The 17,855-nt window shown below is 31.9% G+C and overlaps 2 protein-coding genes across 3 annotated transcripts; one reads left to right on the top strand and one right to left on the bottom strand.

Moving 5' to 3' along the window:
- Window positions 1–2,255: 2,255 nt before the first annotated feature.
- LOC131938973 (protein LZIC) lies at window positions 2,256–8,859 on the top strand. Its single transcript, XM_059297221.1, has 6 exons — window positions 2,256–2,395; window positions 4,640–4,777; window positions 5,297–5,432; window positions 5,808–5,906; window positions 6,764–6,941; window positions 7,607–8,859. The coding sequence occupies exons 2-6, from the start codon at window positions 4,677–4,679 to the stop codon at window positions 7,663–7,665; spliced, it is 573 nt and encodes a 190-aa protein (XP_059153204.1). The 5' UTR covers window positions 2,256–2,395; window positions 4,640–4,676; the 3' UTR covers window positions 7,666–8,859.
- Window positions 8,860–8,876: 17 nt separating this feature from the next.
- LOC131938971 (DNA damage-binding protein 2) lies at window positions 8,877–17,851 on the bottom strand. 2 transcript variants are annotated; one of them, XM_059297219.1, is made up of 12 exons: window positions 17,735–17,851; window positions 17,392–17,416; window positions 16,270–16,481; window positions 15,469–16,037; window positions 14,713–14,922; window positions 14,113–14,264; window positions 13,531–13,630; window positions 12,919–13,093; window positions 12,307–12,449; window positions 11,097–11,258; window positions 10,536–10,581; window positions 8,877–9,382 (listed from the first exon to the last, which is right to left on the bottom strand). In XM_059297219.1, the coding sequence occupies exons 3-12, from the start codon at window positions 16,478–16,480 to the stop codon at window positions 9,144–9,146; spliced, it is 2,007 nt and encodes a 668-aa protein (XP_059153202.1). In that variant the 5' UTR covers window position 16,481; window positions 17,392–17,416; window positions 17,735–17,851; the 3' UTR covers window positions 8,877–9,143. The 2 variants fall into 2 exon arrangements, with proteins under 2 accessions (XP_059153202.1, XP_059153201.1); XM_059297218.1 differs by lacking the exon at window positions 17,392–17,416 and having other exon boundaries at window positions 17,735–17,845.
- Between the last annotated feature and the right edge of the window lie 4 nt (window positions 17,852–17,855).

Raw genomic sequence — 17,855 nt, 5'->3', positions numbered from 1 at the left:
TTGTTTTCAACTTGATAATGCTAAAAAAGAACATACCAAACTATTTTGTTTAGAATTTAAGCTCTATATAATTTTTACAATAGCAAATAATAACTTACAGTTGTATTTATATGTAAGCGGTCAACCTAAGGTGCAGGAATTTGAAATGAATGTACAGTTAAGCAAAGAATTATCTTCCATTTGAAAATCCAAAAACCCAAAATTTTATTCAAGGGAAATAACTTTCACAAGAATAGCTAAATTAACCAAGTGTAACTAAGACATACATGAAAAACACAATAAAACACTTTAAATTTCATTACGTAATAATTATACCAAATCTTTCATATCATCTATGTAACCTTGTGTAAAAAAAATATATTTCACCTATTGAATACTTAACTGTAGTTTTTGTTTGAAAGTCTAAAAATGGTAGCTTTATTATAACATACTTCTATTCAATTTTGATGACAAACTTTTAACTCCGTCGCAAATAGAATTTTAATTTTAAATTTTGGATCCCCTAAATAAAGGGACGTTCTAAAAATTCAAACACGGGTAACTGTTTTAAACAGTGGGGTAGGCATAACCCCCCCATAGACCCCCCCCCCCCCCCCCGGTATATATATAATAAGTATGAGGGGGAAGGGGCAAATCGAAAGTTTGAGGGGGGGGGGGGCGGACACTGTTAAAAGTATATATTTTCTATATAAATTATATAAATTTCATTTCGTTGGGGGGGGGGGGGGGGGCGGTAAAAAAAATTTCGGGGGGGGGGGGGGGGGGCTTAGCCCCCCCAAAGAGATGCCTGGAAGAAACTCTGGTCCCTCCCCCCCCCCCCCCCCCCCCCCCGCATTACGTGGCCCTGGTGGCAGGGTAGTTCCACCCCTGGTGATTGTTTTCTCGAAATATGTAGTTGTGACCCAGCCCACTAATAGTATTTTAAATGAAAATCTCAGTTTTAATTATAATTTTTTTAAATAGTAATATTGAGAAGGTGTGACATCAGTTTTTTATTGGGGGGGGGGGGGTCTGATATTTTGTGGCGATATGCGACAATTTCTTACCCCTTATTTTATGTTTTTAAAAAATGAAAGATTATTGGGTCAATATAATCTACCAAACTAAAATCAGGGATGCATAGCATTCTCTTTGAGTCAAATTCAAATACCACTCTGCCCCTTTAACACAAGGATAAAATGCAACATCTTTGTTAAAAATGTTGCAAAGAATAAAAAAAAATAGTGTAGACTAAAAGATTCCTATTGTAACATAATATATATATATATATATATATATATATATATATATATATATATATATATATATATATATATATATATATATATATATATATATATATATATATATATATATATATATATATATGTATGTATATATATATATATATATATATATATATATATATATATATATATATATATATATATATATATATATATATATATATATATATATATATATATATATATATATATATATGTATGTATGTATGTATGTATATATATATATATATATATATATATATATATATATATATATATATATATTTATATATATATATATATATATATATATATATATATATATATATATATATATATATATGGGGTCATCCATAAATGACGTCATGCTTTTTTTGACGATTTTTACCTCCCCCCCCCCCCTCCCCTCCGTCACACGTCGTCACAAAAAGCCAGACCCCCTCTTAAATGACGTCACACCTCAGCCTACAAACCCTCAATCAAAATTGCATTTTTTTTTTAAAAACATCGATATTTTTTAAAAATCTTGTTTGAACTCTGTCAAAATAGAGTATTTTAACCAATTCCTATTGCAATTTATTAAAACCGTTTTCTAAAACGCGAAATAACATCTAAAATTCGTTTTCTAAAGTGTGACGTCGCACCATCTGAACCCCCCCCCCCTTCGTCACACATCGTCACAAAATTGCGGACCCCACCCTCCCCTATGTGTGTGACGTAATTTATGGACGACCCCTATATATATATATATATATATATATATATATATATATATATATATATATATATATATATATATATACACATATATATATATATATATACATTATGTTTAAAAAGATTAATAATGGTGATTCTATTAAAATTGAATTAAAAATATGGACCGTTTGGCTAGGCTATCCAGATTCTCGATCTGCATCTAAGATTAATAGATTTACTATGATTTAGAATAGTTTTTTAAGTAACTAATCGCAAGGGACACTACTCTAAACGACAAGTCACCTGAGTTGTGAAAAGCAAACAAGCATCGGCCTCTTTTAAAACAACATGAAATTTTATCAACTAAAAGCTGACTGATGAACTTACATTGAATTTAATTACTCATTTAATCTAATAAAATATAACTGAGGGTCAGGGTAAGGAATCTGCAGGATAACGTTATGGGAAAAGTTTAAATTAAATTTATTCAAATTTAAATTTATTCAAACAACGGTTACAATTACAATTGTAGGCACAAACGCCACAAAGGCCTTTTTTCACATTGGCCGTTTAAACAAATAAAACAATTCCATAACACATAGCAGTAACACATAGCACTAAAAATGTGGAATAAAGAAACAATGGTACATAGTTATCATACACAATGAGATAAAAAAGAGAATAGGTAATAGATGAATAAGAAATGTTACAATGAGTCAGTTAGGTCATTAAATAATTTTAGTTTTAGTTTAGATTTGAATATATTTTCAGATCTAGATAGCTTTATTTTATTAGGAAGATTGTTCCACAAATTAGAACCAGAGTAGGCGAAGCTATGTTTTTGGAAAAAGGTTGAATAAGGGAATGGTAAATTAAGACGACGATTTAATTTTATGTTAAAAGAAAATAGATTCTGATAAGTAAGAGGGGGCTGTTTCGTGGAATATTTTATATAAGAAAATTGATTTAGTATATATTATCTTTTTATTTAATGGAAGTATTTTAGTAGTAAGAAAAGAATCCAGACTACTAGACAAGCCAGTAACCAGTTTTATAGCCCTTTTTTGTAAAGAAAGAAGAGGACGCTGCTTATTTATAAAGCTGCCGCTCCACACTACAGAAGCATAATCCAACCTGGATTGAATAAAAGCCTCATAAAAAACCAGCCTGCTCCTATAGTTGAGAAAGTTTTTTATCCTTGCCAATTGAAAGGTTGTCTTTAATAAGGACATTCTTAGAAAATGAATATGGTCAGACCAAGTGAGGTTGTGATCTATAAACAATCCTAGGCATTTGTAACTGTCTACCTGTTCAATGTTTGAATTGTCTATAGTAATGTTTAATGCGGTGGATGGAAGACGAAGGCGTTTCTGATGAGTTGTAATAAACATTGACTTGGTTTTATCGGGGTGAAGTTTCATTTTGTTAAATTTTGTCCAAGTAGCAAGCTGATTGGCACATGTTTGAAGTTTGTAACTGAGTGACTCAGCACTGTCTGCAAAGACATGCAAAGAAGTATCATCAGCGAACATCTCGCACTGACCAGCGTCAATATGTAATGGAAGATCATTAATGTATAAAGAAAAAAGTAAAGGACCTAAGATTGAGCCCTGTGGAACCCCTATATTAACATATTTCTGTGAAGAGATGGTATTGAGGTGAAACACGCGTTGAGATCGGTTAGATAAAAAGGAGTGAAGTAACCTAACTGTAAAGTCGTGGAATTTGTATGGAATTAGTTTTTTAAGAAGTATGGTGTGATCAATAGAATCAAAGGCTTTTCTGAAATCGACAAACAGCGAGCCACAGAGTAGGTTTTTGTTAATAATAAGTTATTTGTATGACAATCGATTTATGATTTAATAATTTCGAGCACATTTTGATTCATTGAGTGAGTTTGTGTAGTCTAGAGTACTAGAGGAGAGGACTATTATTATAGTAGTGAAAACTACTGTAAAGTAGTGTAAAGCCTGCCCTTTGGCGATAATTTATCACCAATTTTTTGTCAATTTCAATTTGGCCTTCAATATGTGTTTTTTTTTTCAATTAGTGATTAGTCAAATTAGTGATTTTAGTATTTTTTTTTTAAATAAAATGTCTAGCTAAAAATTTTTTTTTTAGAATTAATAAATGTTAAGTGTTAAACTGTTAAGTTAAGTGTAACGGTACACATGAATTTTTTTACAAGGCCTAATTTTTTTTTTACACATTGGCTTCACTTACATATCTTAATTGCTAGCTTGTTAGTTTTACGTGTCTGTCCTTACTAATTCAAGTCCACTAAAGAAAGTTATGCATTTGGTTCCACCCATTTTCCCAGCAATTTTTGTAGGCCTAAATACTAGTAAATAGTTTTTATTTATTTAGCATTTATTTTAAATGTTACATCTTGGGGAAGCGCATTACAATAACTATTAACTGTGTCATTAACATACAATTTTTATTTTAGAGGGTGGAAACAGAAAGCTTAATTGATTAATAGTACAGTCAATTATTAGCATTCAATCTTTTTCTAGTAGTTTATATCAAAGAAATGTAACACAAAATATATTACACCATAGAGTAGAATTTGGCTAGTCAGATTTTGTTTGTGTGTTGTTAGTACTCTCTGTAAGACTATATGCAGTAGCATATGATTTTAAAAAGATCACCTTACATTTTTTTTCCAAAATAAGAACTGCTCTGATTGTGATACGTGGGTAAAAGCTTAAGATGGCATCTAGAGGGACTCAAGAGACAACAAAACTCAAACAAAACCTGGAAGAACAGCTAGACAGATTGATGCAACAATTGGTAGATCTTGAAGAGTGCAAGTAAGTTGCCTTTAACTCATATAATGAATGACCATTATAGAATTTTACATCAATTACTATTTTAGATTGGAGATGGTGTCATTATAATCGGTTATACTTGTTTTAGGGGTTGTCCAGAATTGACATCACAGTGGCTGTGTTATTTTTACTGATTATTTTAACCCATCCTCTGCTTCAACAGTGTCACACATCGCCACATAGTTAGACCCAAACCCTTAAAATAAATAACATACACTTTAGTCCCCCCCCCCCCCCACCCACCCACCCTTATTCTTTCGAAAATATAGTTTTAAGAATGTGAAATAGATAACAGAAAAAAACTTTCTTTTTCATCACATCACCAAAGTCAAAACAAAGTATGATTTTCATGGACAACCTCCTTACTTAAAGTAACAGCTTTATTGTTAACAACTGAAGTTCTGATTGTTTGTATGACATTTAAAAGATTTGTCTTTGTTATACGTACTTTAAATATAGCCATCTTATATTAAGCTCATATAACCAATTAAATTGTTCCAGGGGAGACTTGGAGCCAGAAGAGTATGAGGACACAAAGAAGGAGACAGTAGAGCAGCTGAAAGAATTCCAGGAGAACTTAAACAAGATGGTCAAAGGGAATCTTAGTTTGGTGGATGAACTGAATGGAATGCAGCTGGTGAGATGATTAATGTTGTATTGTAACTTATCAACTCATTGAGCACATTGAAGTGTGAAATAATGGAGATTCCAATGCTGGACCTTTTTTTTCGTTTGCTGCATGTGAATGGTTTTTCTCTCCTCACCTAACTTTTACATGCTTAATTTTTTTTCTTTATATAATTAGCACATATTTTCTTTAATAGCTAAAAAACATTTATGATTATCAACATATTATTGTAAGGTGATTTTGTTAGCAGATGCACTTTTATGATTATTGTAGCTTAATGTATCATTTTTTGTTACTCATAGTCCATTAAAGCAGCTATAATTGCAGCATGTTTTTTTCATATTATCGTAACACTCCAATAAACAAATATTTTGTTATGTGTAGGCTATCCAAGCAGCTATAAGTGAAGCCTTCAAGACACCAGAAGTCATACAGTTGTTTGCTAAGAAACAGCCTGGTCAGCTACGCTCCAGATTGTCTGATGTGAGTATAAAACATGAACTGTCATACAGCAACAGAATAAATATATAAATTGTTATAATCCAGGTCTCCAGTGTAGATTCTCTGAACTGTATCTGTCTTGGTCTTTTTAATAGTTATATTGTTAAAAATGGCTCTTATGGGGCAGTGTTTCTTCCAGACTTTTTTCTCTGGGGGGGGCACTTGAAATTTTCGGGGGTGGTGGGGGGAGCGGTAGACTTTCTTTGGGGGGGCGGACACTGTTAAAAGGGGGTGGTGTGGTAAAAATTTTTGGCCCCCCCCCCCCCCCCCCCCCCTGAAGAGATGCCTGGAAGAAACTGCTTATGGGTCATCCAAAAATGATGAATGCCTTTAACCTTCTTTTCAAAAAGCCAGACCTCACTCTAAAAATTAAAATGACGTCATACCTTAGCCATGCAGCTCCTCAAAAAAGCCTTTTTTTTTGCAATACTTGCTGACCTCTGTCAACATTGATTAATTATATTGACCAATTTTTTTTATCTTAATATGGAAAAAAAAAACAACCTTGAAATAATTGTAAAAATTATGTTTTTAACATTAATATTTAAAATTCAAATCTATGTTGTCAGACTTTCTCAACACTTCTTCCTCCTCAAGACTAGTTGTCCAATGTCTGTAAAGTCTTAAAAATCATGAATTATTTCCATTCTAAAACTATTTACTTTTGTCTTGTTTAATGCACAGCTTTTTACCGTCTTAGAATTAATTACAGTTTAATTACGGATTATTTGCTTTCCACATCAATATAAATATTTTAGCTGTGAAAATAAAATATAGAGGGATGTAGATTGCATTTAGTGTCATTTTCTAACACGAACAAACTGCTTTTTATGTTACAGATCAGTAGAGATGAGAAAATAGGAAAATTACCCAAAGAACAAGCCATTCAGCAGTCTGTTGAGATACTGACAGCCTTGAAGAAATTAGGAGAAACTTTAACAGCCACAGAGATAGCATACTTACAAGAGCACTCCTCAGGAAGCTTAAAAGAGTTTGAAAGAGTTTCAGCAGATATTGGTAATTTCAACTTCTAAAACTAAAACCTAGATTTAGTAGCATTTGAAACAGACTGTATTATTGGGTATGATTATTATATTGTATTTTAACATGAAGTTGTATGAATGTAGAGCACCTGGCCAACAGAAGGACTGTGTGAGTGACTTGTCATGTTTTTCCATGCTTTTGTGAGAACGCTCACTGAGGTAAGGGGAGAGAATGTAAGGTATTAAAGGGGAGCGCAAGTTGGACGAAGGGTGCCTGCCTGTGTAGTAGGATGTAAGATGTCACCACGTCACTTTGTTTCTAGATTGTAATATGATAGTCATTTCTTCTACTATGGATTATCGTCATTATTCTTGTGGATCTATGTAAATAAAGTTAAAAAGCACTGTTGATAGTGTTCTTGGATGAAAGAACTGACAATAACAACTATGGATCATATACGAGTTGTTACAGCATTGATAATGATAAACTGGCAAAAGTTCTCCAAGAAACACAATAGAGTAACACAGTCGCATTGTTCATTGCCTTCATCAGTTCCTGTCTATAACAGGGCCAAGGTGGGGGAGCCAGCAAAATATTTTTAATACAGTGTCTGTGTTCTTAAGACATACAAACTTAAAAATGTATATATACATATATATTTCATTTGTTGTGTTAAACTCTTTGTTCTGCTTCCTCAGGTTCTGGGGAGAAGGTGCTGGCTGTCGCTGGGTCACAGGTAGAGAAGGCTTCAAAATGAGAACATCAAAAACATTAATCACGTTGTCTTAGGCTGGTGATAAGGAAACTATTTTGTTATTTTGTTATTCATGCCTGCCACTTTACACTATGATGCCATATGGACTGGAATCCACAACAAATTACTGTGTAATTTAAATATGCACATTCCTTCCTTCTTAAATATTAAAAAGACTATTAATAAAGTTAATAGAATAAAAATTATTTAAAAAATATTTGAATTATCAAAACATTAAAAAATTCTAATTCCTAGGAATAAAACTTTTAAAGCAGTTCCGAGTAGATAATGCTGTCTGTAGTATTTAGCATACTAATAAATGTCTTCCAGTACACAAAAATTGCTTTAAACCTTCAATACTCAACTTATAGCACAAAATGTCATGGATCCAGTGTTAATAGCAATTCTTGTACCCTAGTGATTTTGCAAATAGTTTGATTAGTTAAAATAATGTATCACGACTGCATACACGATTATAAAATCTTCATTCTGTACTGTTAAATTTTTTGCTTTTGAAAAATTATTGAAATAATCATTGTTAGTTTTGCAACACAATTTTGTTAGTTATTTAGATGTGTAAATTTGGGAATGACATTACTATGAGGTAGAGCTGACATTACATCTTGAGAGAAAACAACTATAAACAAGCAAATGTGATATGTCAAAAGAAATCTTTTAGAGGCTTTTTTTATTGTGATCGGATTCCAAAACAATAAATTATTAGAAATAGAAATTATAAAACATGATTAAAACAATATATGCTATTCAAAAAAATTTAGAAATTTTTTAATTAAGAGGGTAAAGACTTTGTTCGACTAGATTTTAGCACCACCCATTGTATGTTATGTGATAATCCTGCCTGAGTAGTTGTTGCAACAAGAACTATTTTGTCAGCATAAAATTGATAATTGTTTGGTTTGCTGTATGTATCACATCAAACATTTTTTTATTTGATCATTTAATTTAGACCTGTTATTCAAGATTGTTTCTGACTGGAAAACAACAGTCCAAGATTGAAGCAAAATGTGCTTATCCAGTTTTTACTTAAAATAAATGTATAGTTGAGTGCTTTTCCATCTCATCTCATTTAATTTCTGTCATTTCCTATGTGCAATAAATAATTTCTATCAAATTTTTATTTAAATCTTAGCCTAACAAATTAATTAGATAAATAAATATGAAAATATAAAATTTCAATAGTTTTGTGTTTGATTCATCACAAAGCTCTTGTTTTGTTCAGTTAAACCATAACAAACATACCAACAGACGTTGCAAACTAGATAAAAAGTTTGTATTTTATAATTCCTATAAAAATATTCAGTTTATTTGGAATATTATACTAGATCATAAATGCCATAAACAAAATTACAAAATAAAGAACTTTATTGTTACATTCAACAAAAATTGAACACTTTTTACATTATTTAAATGCCCATAGAACTATTTAGAACATAAAGAACACAATATTGGCCTATACATTATTATTTCTTTCCCTTTTTACTTCCCTTTATTCCATCTTTTAAGGTTTTACTTTTGGTAGTCTTCTTTTCCTCTTTATATGCCAATTTTAATTTCACATCAATTGTTTTGTCCTGCTTTTTCTTACGTTTGGATTGTGGGAGAGGGCGACTCTCAGAGGTCTTCAATAAATCACCATGAATATTTGATGTTGGGCTGTCTGGCTTAGATGGTAAGGCTTGCCAAATGTGAAGGTTGTACCCTACAAAAAAGAAATCTAATTAAATTTGTAAAAATATATAGTAAAATATATCACTCTTAATGTGTTGAGCAGAGATCAATGTAAATTTTTTTTTTTTTAAAACCCCCCCCACTTCATATGGCAGATGCAGTAGAGTTAGTCTGTTACTATGATCTCTGCATTTAAGAGATTTTGTGGCTTGCACTAACACCAGCAGCATCTACTCATGAGTCAGATGTGGGTGTCACCTATTTAGGGATGCTCTAGTGTCTCAAGCCTGAGACATCTTGGTAAAACAGAGGCGTAGCGACCCTTCCCGGCGCCCGGGGACAAACTTTTTGATTTGCACTCCCCTCAAACTTTCAATTTGCACCCCCCCTCAAGATTTCCATTTGCATCCCCCCCTCAAACTTTCGATTTTCACCCCCCTCAACCTTTCAATTTATTTTTCCAACCCATTTTGGCGCCCCCTAAGGTCGGCGCCCGGGGACATATGTCCCCCCCCCCCCCCCTACGCTACTGGGGTAAACTACACCTGACCACACCTACCTAAACTTAACAAACCTATACCACAAAAGGCCCAGCTGTATTCCCCCCCCCCCCATATTAGGCCAGGTACATGTATAAGCTGAGAAAACTAGTACACAGCCTTGTAACAATTATGTGTCAATATTTTTTTTAGCACTCTATTAAAAATATTAAAATGAAAATCTTTTTTTTTTTTAAAAACTGTTACATCAGAAAACATGATTTTCAAAATCTTAGCTGCACATAAGAAAAGTAAAAAAAAAATGTTGATAGTAAAAGTAAAGTTCCCCTTTCAAAACATGAGGTCTATGGGACAAGTGAAGGTAGAGTTCACCTGATTTCAGTGACCTCGCCATATGAAGGGATAGTGTAGTAAGCATTATGACCAGCCACCTTTACTTTTCCAAACGTGAGTTAAGTACCCATCAGAGATGGGTGGACTCAGGATTGAACTCAAGACTTTCGGGTTAGCAGTCTAGCTCTCTGCCGCTAGGCCACTCAGTCATAGTGTTTACAGTGTATTGAAAAAAATAAATTTTCAAGGAAGTTAAAGATGTGAATAACATAACAGGAAATTGTGACACTATACTATTTACATGGCTGAAGCTAAGTAACTAAAAAAAACTGTAAAAAACTTGTTGCTTACCCATCGCGCTTAGTAGTTTGTCACCAGTGTTGTTAAATTTACAAAGCTGAAAATTAGGAAAGATAAACAGATAAAGTGAGACTAAATCTATTTACTATCAATAAACTTTTAAATTTAATTAATATCCATAACAAAAATTAAATGAATATTGTGTCAATGGGGACTACACCATGATGCCCAGCTGCCTATACTTATTGCTCATCAAATAAGGATGGCCTATTTTTAATTAAGGGATACAAGTCTTAATACTGGAGGATCATTGTTTTCATTCTGAATACTTGAGTTTGTGATGTTTGCACAACCACATGATTCCAAGCATTTACACAGCTCAAAATTATTTAACACTTGCACACAGTTTTGATTATGTTTCTAGTTAGGTAATATAACTAGAAACTCCCACAACTGATATAGTCACTGGTATTGGGTTGACAATTGTTTTCTGCATAGTTCTGCTATCCACAGCACAATACTAAACCTCTGATTAGCCTCTAATTTTTAAATAAAGAAAAATGAAACCTAAAAATTATTTTTTAACTTGAGATGCAACAAACATTAAATTACTGATATTATTCCATTTTGTTGAGAACTCATGATGTTTGCTTGCACTGAGGTTGATGTTGCATCAAAAACATCTATGGCCCTCCTGTCGCCATACTGAGGGTGCTGACGGTTGTCTGGGAAACGCCCACAAACAATAACATCAGCAAGAGGATGCCAACATGCCTGAAATAGATGAATGACAATTGAGCATAATGCTAAACACAATTAAGTAGTACTATTATTTGAATAATTTCTGTCAATCACAAAAAACTATGAACACAATGGCTAAACAGAATAAAACAGTAATATTTCAATTGTGTTCAAGTGGGTATAAATATTATATTTTCAAACATTACAATATGAAAAAGTATTTTTAGATCAAGTCAAAAATCAAATCTTGGTTCTAACATTCAAAATTAATATTATTGTGTGTTTTTTTAAGATTAAAAATGTGAAATGATAAGAAATTTTTTTTTTAACTAAGCAACAATGATTGTTATTAAATATAAATAAAACCAGAATTTAAAAAATTCATTATGTGTTTTTGACTCCCTGATTTGTTTTACCAAAGGTGTCAGCTATGACTTTTGCATTTCTAATTTTAAAAGGATATCATTTTAAATTTTCTACAATCTGATATTACAATTTTTAATTAGTAACCATAATTGGTGTGAAGTTATAAATTTCTACAATGTGACATCACAATTTTTAATTGGTAACCTTAATTGGTGTGAGGTTTTAAATTTTCTACAATCTAACATGAACATTTTTAATTGGTAATCTTAATTGGTGTGAAGTTATACATTTTTTACAATCTGACATGAAAGTTTTTAATTGGTAACCTTAATTGGTGAGGTTATAAATTTTCTACAATCTGACATGAAAGTTTTTAATAGGTAACCTTAATTGGTGAGGTTATGAATTTTCTATAATCTGACAATTATTAATTGGTAACCGTAATTGGTGAGGTTATGAATTTTCTATAATCTGACAATTATTAATTGGTAACCGTAATTGGTGAGGTTATGAATTTTCTATAATCTGACAATTATTAATTGGTAACCGTAATTGGTGAGGTTATGAATTTTCTATAATCTGACAAATTTTTAATTGGTAACCTTAATTAGTGAGGTTATGAATTTTCTATAATCTGACAATTTTTAATTGGTAACCTTAATTGGTGAGGTTATACATTTTCTACAATCTGACATGAAAGTTTTTAATTGGTAACCTTAATTGGTGTGAGGTGCTGGAAGAACCTGTGTGGGTGTTTAATTGTTGTCTCCAGGTGCCAGAATGGTGCCCTGTATACCCTCAACTCATCTCCCTGGTCAGTGGTCAGTAGTCTGGTGCCATCTGTTAGGCTGAAGTATGCTGGGTAATCAAAAGATAATTACAGAGCTTAAATTTCTAAGTAGATATTTGAAGACATGTTTTGGACCAGTAAAGAGAAATGCAAAATACTTTTCAATGGCAGTGCAATATTTTAAAATTGAAACAATCTCAACAATAAAGACCAATATATATTTTCTAAGAGTTTTTTATTAAAAATGTTTAAAATCATGGGTATGTGCAGTATAATTGGTAACTATTCAATTACATAGGGACAACATAAGCTGTAAACACAGTTCCAAACTATGTCTGGGTAAAAAAAAATTTTTTAATTGCATTCAATTTTTATTTATAAAAAATAATGAAGAGTCTAAACACTACCATGATTATTTTAACTTAACATACTGAAATTATAGAATTATGACCAGGGCAAATAATACTGAAACAAATATGTTGTAAGTTATACATACCAGTAAAAACATGACAGTTACAAATTTAACCTCCCTCCTACCTGAGTTGATCCCCTTGTCATGTTTCAAACTATCTAGTGGTTTCTTGTCAATCATCATCCTAAGGTCCCACATTCTGACAGTGTGGTCCAAAGAAGCTGAGCACAACAAATATGGCTCACGAGGAGAAAATTCAAGATGGCTGACTTTCTGGTTGTGTAAACGTTTCTGCCAGATCTAAAACAGACAAATGAAACAATAGTGGCCTGTATTTGCAATGATATTTTCACTGTTGAATAACTAATGTTTAAAACTATCTACAGATTTTTGGAATAACTACTGTTTAAGCATTTTGAAAATTTCGAAGTCATAATTTCAAGCCAAACCTACAGATTTACATAAAAAATTATAGTTATATTTATAGGAATTATAGGAATGAATTTTCAACAGTTCAAATATAAAAAAAAAAGAATATAATGTTGACAACTTTCAAAAATAATTTGTTTAACAGTTATCAAAATGCTAATAGAATAATGATGGAACATGTATTAATATTAAATTAATGTAGCTTCAAAGGATAATCTTTAAAAAGTCACTTTATTCATTTGTAGTCCTATACATGTGTAATGGAAGCTTAAATAGATCTGATACAATTTTATTTATTCCTAACTCACAGGTTCACCAGATTTTGAAAGGAGATGTGTCAACCCATTGTTGGCGCCAGCAACAAGATAATTATCTGACTTGTGGACATCGAGTGAACAATACCAATGTCTGGAGAAATAAATAAGTTTATTAGTTTTACTTAAATCTTCTTCTTCTTCGTTCTTAATTGAGAATATGGTGGAGGATTCAGACAACAAGTCCAACTTCGTGAACAAACCGGACTGTGGTCTCCAGTTTGGCAGGTTCCCCATATAATTTTTCCCTGAGTGGGGTGGGCAGGGGCCAGTGTCTATACAAGGAACATTTTTATTTAAATGAACTTGGATATTATAATATGGTAATAGTTAAAATAATAAGTTAAAATGAATAATAAAAAATAAACAGTATCATACAAATTGAATAACGTAGAAATTATGAGTCTTGACATATAAAATGCATAATTTGAGATTTGAAGCATAGGTTTCATTGATTGGTTGCTGAATTTGTTTTCTGTTGTGTAAGATTGGATTGAAAGATAGGCATGAAAGCAACACTAAACATAAATTGATGAATAAGCAATTTAAAAAAAATGAAAACAAATGTTAACGTACTCCCAAGAACATGTGTTTAAAAAAACTTGCTCCTCAGCATAGTCCTTTTCCAAATCCCGAAGACAGACTTTACCATCAAGAGATGAAGTGTAAAATTTGTTGTCATCTGTCGCATGGAACTTGAAAGCAGAAATGTAGCCACCTGGACCTATCTATGCACCCAAAATAGATATAACTTTAACAAAATGCTGGCTATTTTTAACTGAGTAGGCCAACAAACATATTAGGTACATATTTTTTTTTTAAATTATGTTTAATATGTGGCTAAAATAGAATAAAGGAATGAATTGAAAGAACCTAATGATCAATGTTCCCTCTAAGCTGCGCGGCCGTTCAGTAGTTCTGAGTTGCTGTGCAGTGATTTTGTAAAATAAATATACCCTTGTATAAGACATATAGAGCAGCGCACACACAAAATTCATTTTGCACACTAGCTTTTCCCCCTCAGAGGGAACGCTAATGATCATAATTATGCACAACTGGTTGCTGTATTTAGTGGTGGAAAAAAACTGATATATCTATAACAAATTTAAAATTGTTTTTGAAAAAGTAACAAAAATGAAATAGAGCAGTAAGATTTAAAAGTATTTGATCACTCACTCCATTAAAAACTTTTATCTGTTTTGTCTGTGAAATGGACTCAGGTGCTAATCTGTAAAATCCTATATCCCCATGCTTGGCTCCAACACAAAATAGGTTGTCTATTCTTGGGTGCCAGTCTATGGTGGTTATTCTATTACTGAAGGGATGATCTCCATAAACAATGTCATACTCCTGCAACTCTGAGATGACCTGATTCCTGGCAAAACTCTGTGATGATACATGAAAAGAGCTGTAATCATTTAATTAGTTACATGAAAATTGTTCATTACATAAAATATGCACTACAAATAATGAAATTCTTGAAAAGTCAAGTCATAACTTCCAAACACACATCCAAGAAACACCAATTTAATTTTTAAAATTCTGTTGATCTTAGTAAACAAAAATAAATCAAACTTGTGTCAGAAAAAAATAATCTACTATTAATACAGCAATAATTATGGTTAATGTCTATGTCCATGTTTTTGACAGAGGCTAGCTTAATAAACTGCAATTGCTGTTTTAATACAAAAAATAGACTATTGTGTCAATTTTCAATATTAGTGTTGACTGAATACGGAATTAACATAAATAAATATCTATTCATTTCTTGAATAATCACACAAATTTTGCACTAAAAAGCTCAGCAGATAATATTCTACAGATAAGTGGCTTCTAACAATTTACTCACCAATCAGTTTTAGATTTTAATAACCAAAAGAATTTTTAATTTTGTACAAAAAAAATCTTTATAAAGGCAAATAAAGGACATACTTGTTTCTTCTCAAATGGCGAACATCTCATTGTATTTTGTAGAAGCAAATGAAAGACATTTTTACTTTTATCCAGCAGCTTAGGCCAACAAAAAGATTTAGGCATCTGTGCTTTTAGTCTGTCCTCTTCAAAATTGATCTGAGCCCACCATTCTGCTGTAGATTGCATGGGTTTTGAAGGTTCACTTCCTTGGTATAATCCATGGTGGCTTTGTGAGAGATTTTCTATCTCACTAGGAGAATGCTTTGATCTGAAACTTTGCTTTGACTTAGCTTTGGTCTGTGATTTTCCAATTGCATTAATTGTTGAACTGGAAATTGATTGGTTGGATTGTTTAGTATTGGTTTTGATTGCTGTAAATGATTTTTCACACTTAGTTGTGGCTACTGTTGTTTTAGCCTTAGACTTTTTGCTACTCCAATAAGCTGATGAAATTACTGCTGAATCGGCAGATGTTTCAGGTTTTGTCGTCCTGTTCACATTTTCATCAATAATTTCTGGCTTTTTGTCACTTTCACATGAAGATAGTTTTTTGGTGCCCTGTCTTGTTTTACTTTTAGTCTTGGAATCTGTAAACATGAACAATTAAATCATTAAAAATTAAACAACTAGTTTATGTTAAAATACATGAGTAGGACTTTCTGAGCAGATGAACAGCTAGTCCTAAAGCACAGTTTAAACGGATGGCCTATAATTTCTGCTAGAGCAAACTAACCATTTTTTTTTTAACTGCATGTTCACTCAGCACAATAAACATAGTAAAGTAAGTAATTAGTGTATTATTTTAACACTCTAAACTACCTTCGGAAGCAATCAGTTTGCTAGATTTTTTATCTAATTTTGCTGCACTACTCTCTCCGTGACAAGTTTCTTTTTCTGTTTTGCATTTTTTCTGCTTGAGTAGACTACTTGAAGCTTCAGTCTCTGAAGCTGTCACTGTTTTCTCATCTAATTTTCTTTTAGCTAATCTTGTTCTTGATGTTCTGGTTAGGGATTCAGTTGGTGGAGACATGCTGAATAGAGTTGAAAAAAACATTAAAACATGCTTTTTTTTTCGCCCCCCCCCCCCCCCCCCCCCCCCCCCAAAAAAGTCTGGAAGAAACACTGATTAAATGATTATCAATACTCCTCAAGTCAATAGTAATAGTATTGAATTGTTAGAACTCTTCCATTTTTTAAATTAATTTATTATTAGGCCTAGGCCTATAATCTATATTAAATAGACTAATATTAGGTCTAATTCTAGTAGCCTATAGGCTAACTATAGTCTAATACTAGACTAATACTAATGTAATAAAGTTAATAATAGCAATTATTAGGTAATCTATCGTTTTGGGTACGTAAAATCGCCCGTGGCTATTTATGTACGAAAACGTTACCTCATTGTCAAGGCTTTAATAGAAGTATATTGTCATACTTTTGTGTCAAATATTATAGATAAATGAATAATAAACCTAAATCAATGGCTAAATATATCGATATAGGCCAGAAATTAACTTTAAACAGCAGTGTCTGAGAGCAAGATTTGCTATATAAACAGCAGCCATTTGTAAAATAGAGTGGCTTCCCCCTGAATCTGGCGCTAAAAGCTTATAAAAATAAAACTTAGACAAGATGACTGCTATAGTAAATGAGCATGGTTGCATCTGTTGGAAACATCGCTAGTCTTCATTTATTACGGAAAAGTTTTAATTCAATTGTTTAAAAACAGGTACATAAATGAATCAAGGAAACATTTTTGAATTTTTTAAAACATAAATCCTCCTCAAAATGTGAAATAATTATTAAAATTTAAGGAGTCACCTGTTTTTCACATTACAAATTGCGGGCGATTTTACGTACCCAAAACGATAGATTACCAATTATTAATATTACTAATTTTGATTTATTAAAGTTTTAAACGTAGCCGGTTATGAATCTTACATTTTTAAAATGTTTTAATGTAGCCCTGAAAAAATTAATTTAGGTCTTGAGATCATGAATGTAAATTAGATCTAGCTTAATGAACATAGATCTAAATCTTGTTAAATAAGATATAGATCTAGATCTAGCTGTAGCTCCAGATATATTGGCATGTAGATCTAGATCTAGTTTTACGCGGGAATCTATTCTAGAAGCGTGAAGTAAATACGTAAACACGCTGACCCTAATACTGGGTTATGTAATATTTTTCAGCAGGGTAGGTCTATTCTATAATATTTAATAATATGCACGTTGTTGTAGTAAACTTGGATCTAAATCTTCTAGATCTAGATCTAATTACTACTTTAGAAAAGTTAATTTTGAAGTTGTTAGATTTGATAGTATTGAAATTATAAATCTCATAGATAAAAGGCTGTGGCTAGTAGCTTATTTTGACTTAGTCTTGTACGAAAATAAACAATCAC

The sequence above is a fragment of the Physella acuta genome, unplaced genomic scaffold (assembly GCF_028476545.2).
Source record: "Physella acuta isolate Inbredline_101_S28 unplaced genomic scaffold, ASM2847654v3 ptg000261l, whole genome shotgun sequence".
NCBI classification, from domain to species: domain Eukaryota; kingdom Metazoa; phylum Mollusca; class Gastropoda; family Physidae; genus Physella; species Physella acuta.
The sequence above is the reverse complement of the archived record's forward strand: the minus strand, read 5'-3'. Positions and strand labels throughout refer to the sequence as shown.

What these genes read in the sequence shown, in the direction of transcription:
- LOC131938971 (XM_059297218.1), bottom strand. Translation starts at nt 17,793, where the DNA reads ATGAGATTTATAATTTCAATACTATCAAATCTAACAACTTCAAAATTA. An exon ending in TGACAAGGGGATCAACTCAG is followed by an intron (nt 12,450 to 12,918) that starts GTAGGAGGGAGG and finishes TTGATTACCCAG; the next exon opens with CATACTTCAGCCTAACAGAT. An exon ending in AACAAAATGGAATAATATCA is followed by an intron (nt 10,582 to 11,096) that starts GTAATTTAATGT and finishes CCTAATTTTCAG; the next exon opens with CTTTGTAAATTTAACAACAC.
- LOC131938973 (XM_059297221.1), top strand. Translation starts at nt 4,677, where the DNA reads ATGGCATCTAGAGGGACTCAAGAGACAACAAAACTCAAACAAAACCTG. An exon ending in TACGCTCCAGATTGTCTGAT is followed by an intron (nt 5,907 to 6,763) that starts GTGAGTATAAAA and finishes TTTATGTTACAG; the next exon opens with ATCAGTAGAGATGAGAAAAT. An exon ending in AAGAGTTTCAGCAGATATTG is followed by an intron (nt 6,942 to 7,606) that starts GTAATTTCAACT and finishes CTGCTTCCTCAG; the next exon opens with GTTCTGGGGAGAAGGTGCTG.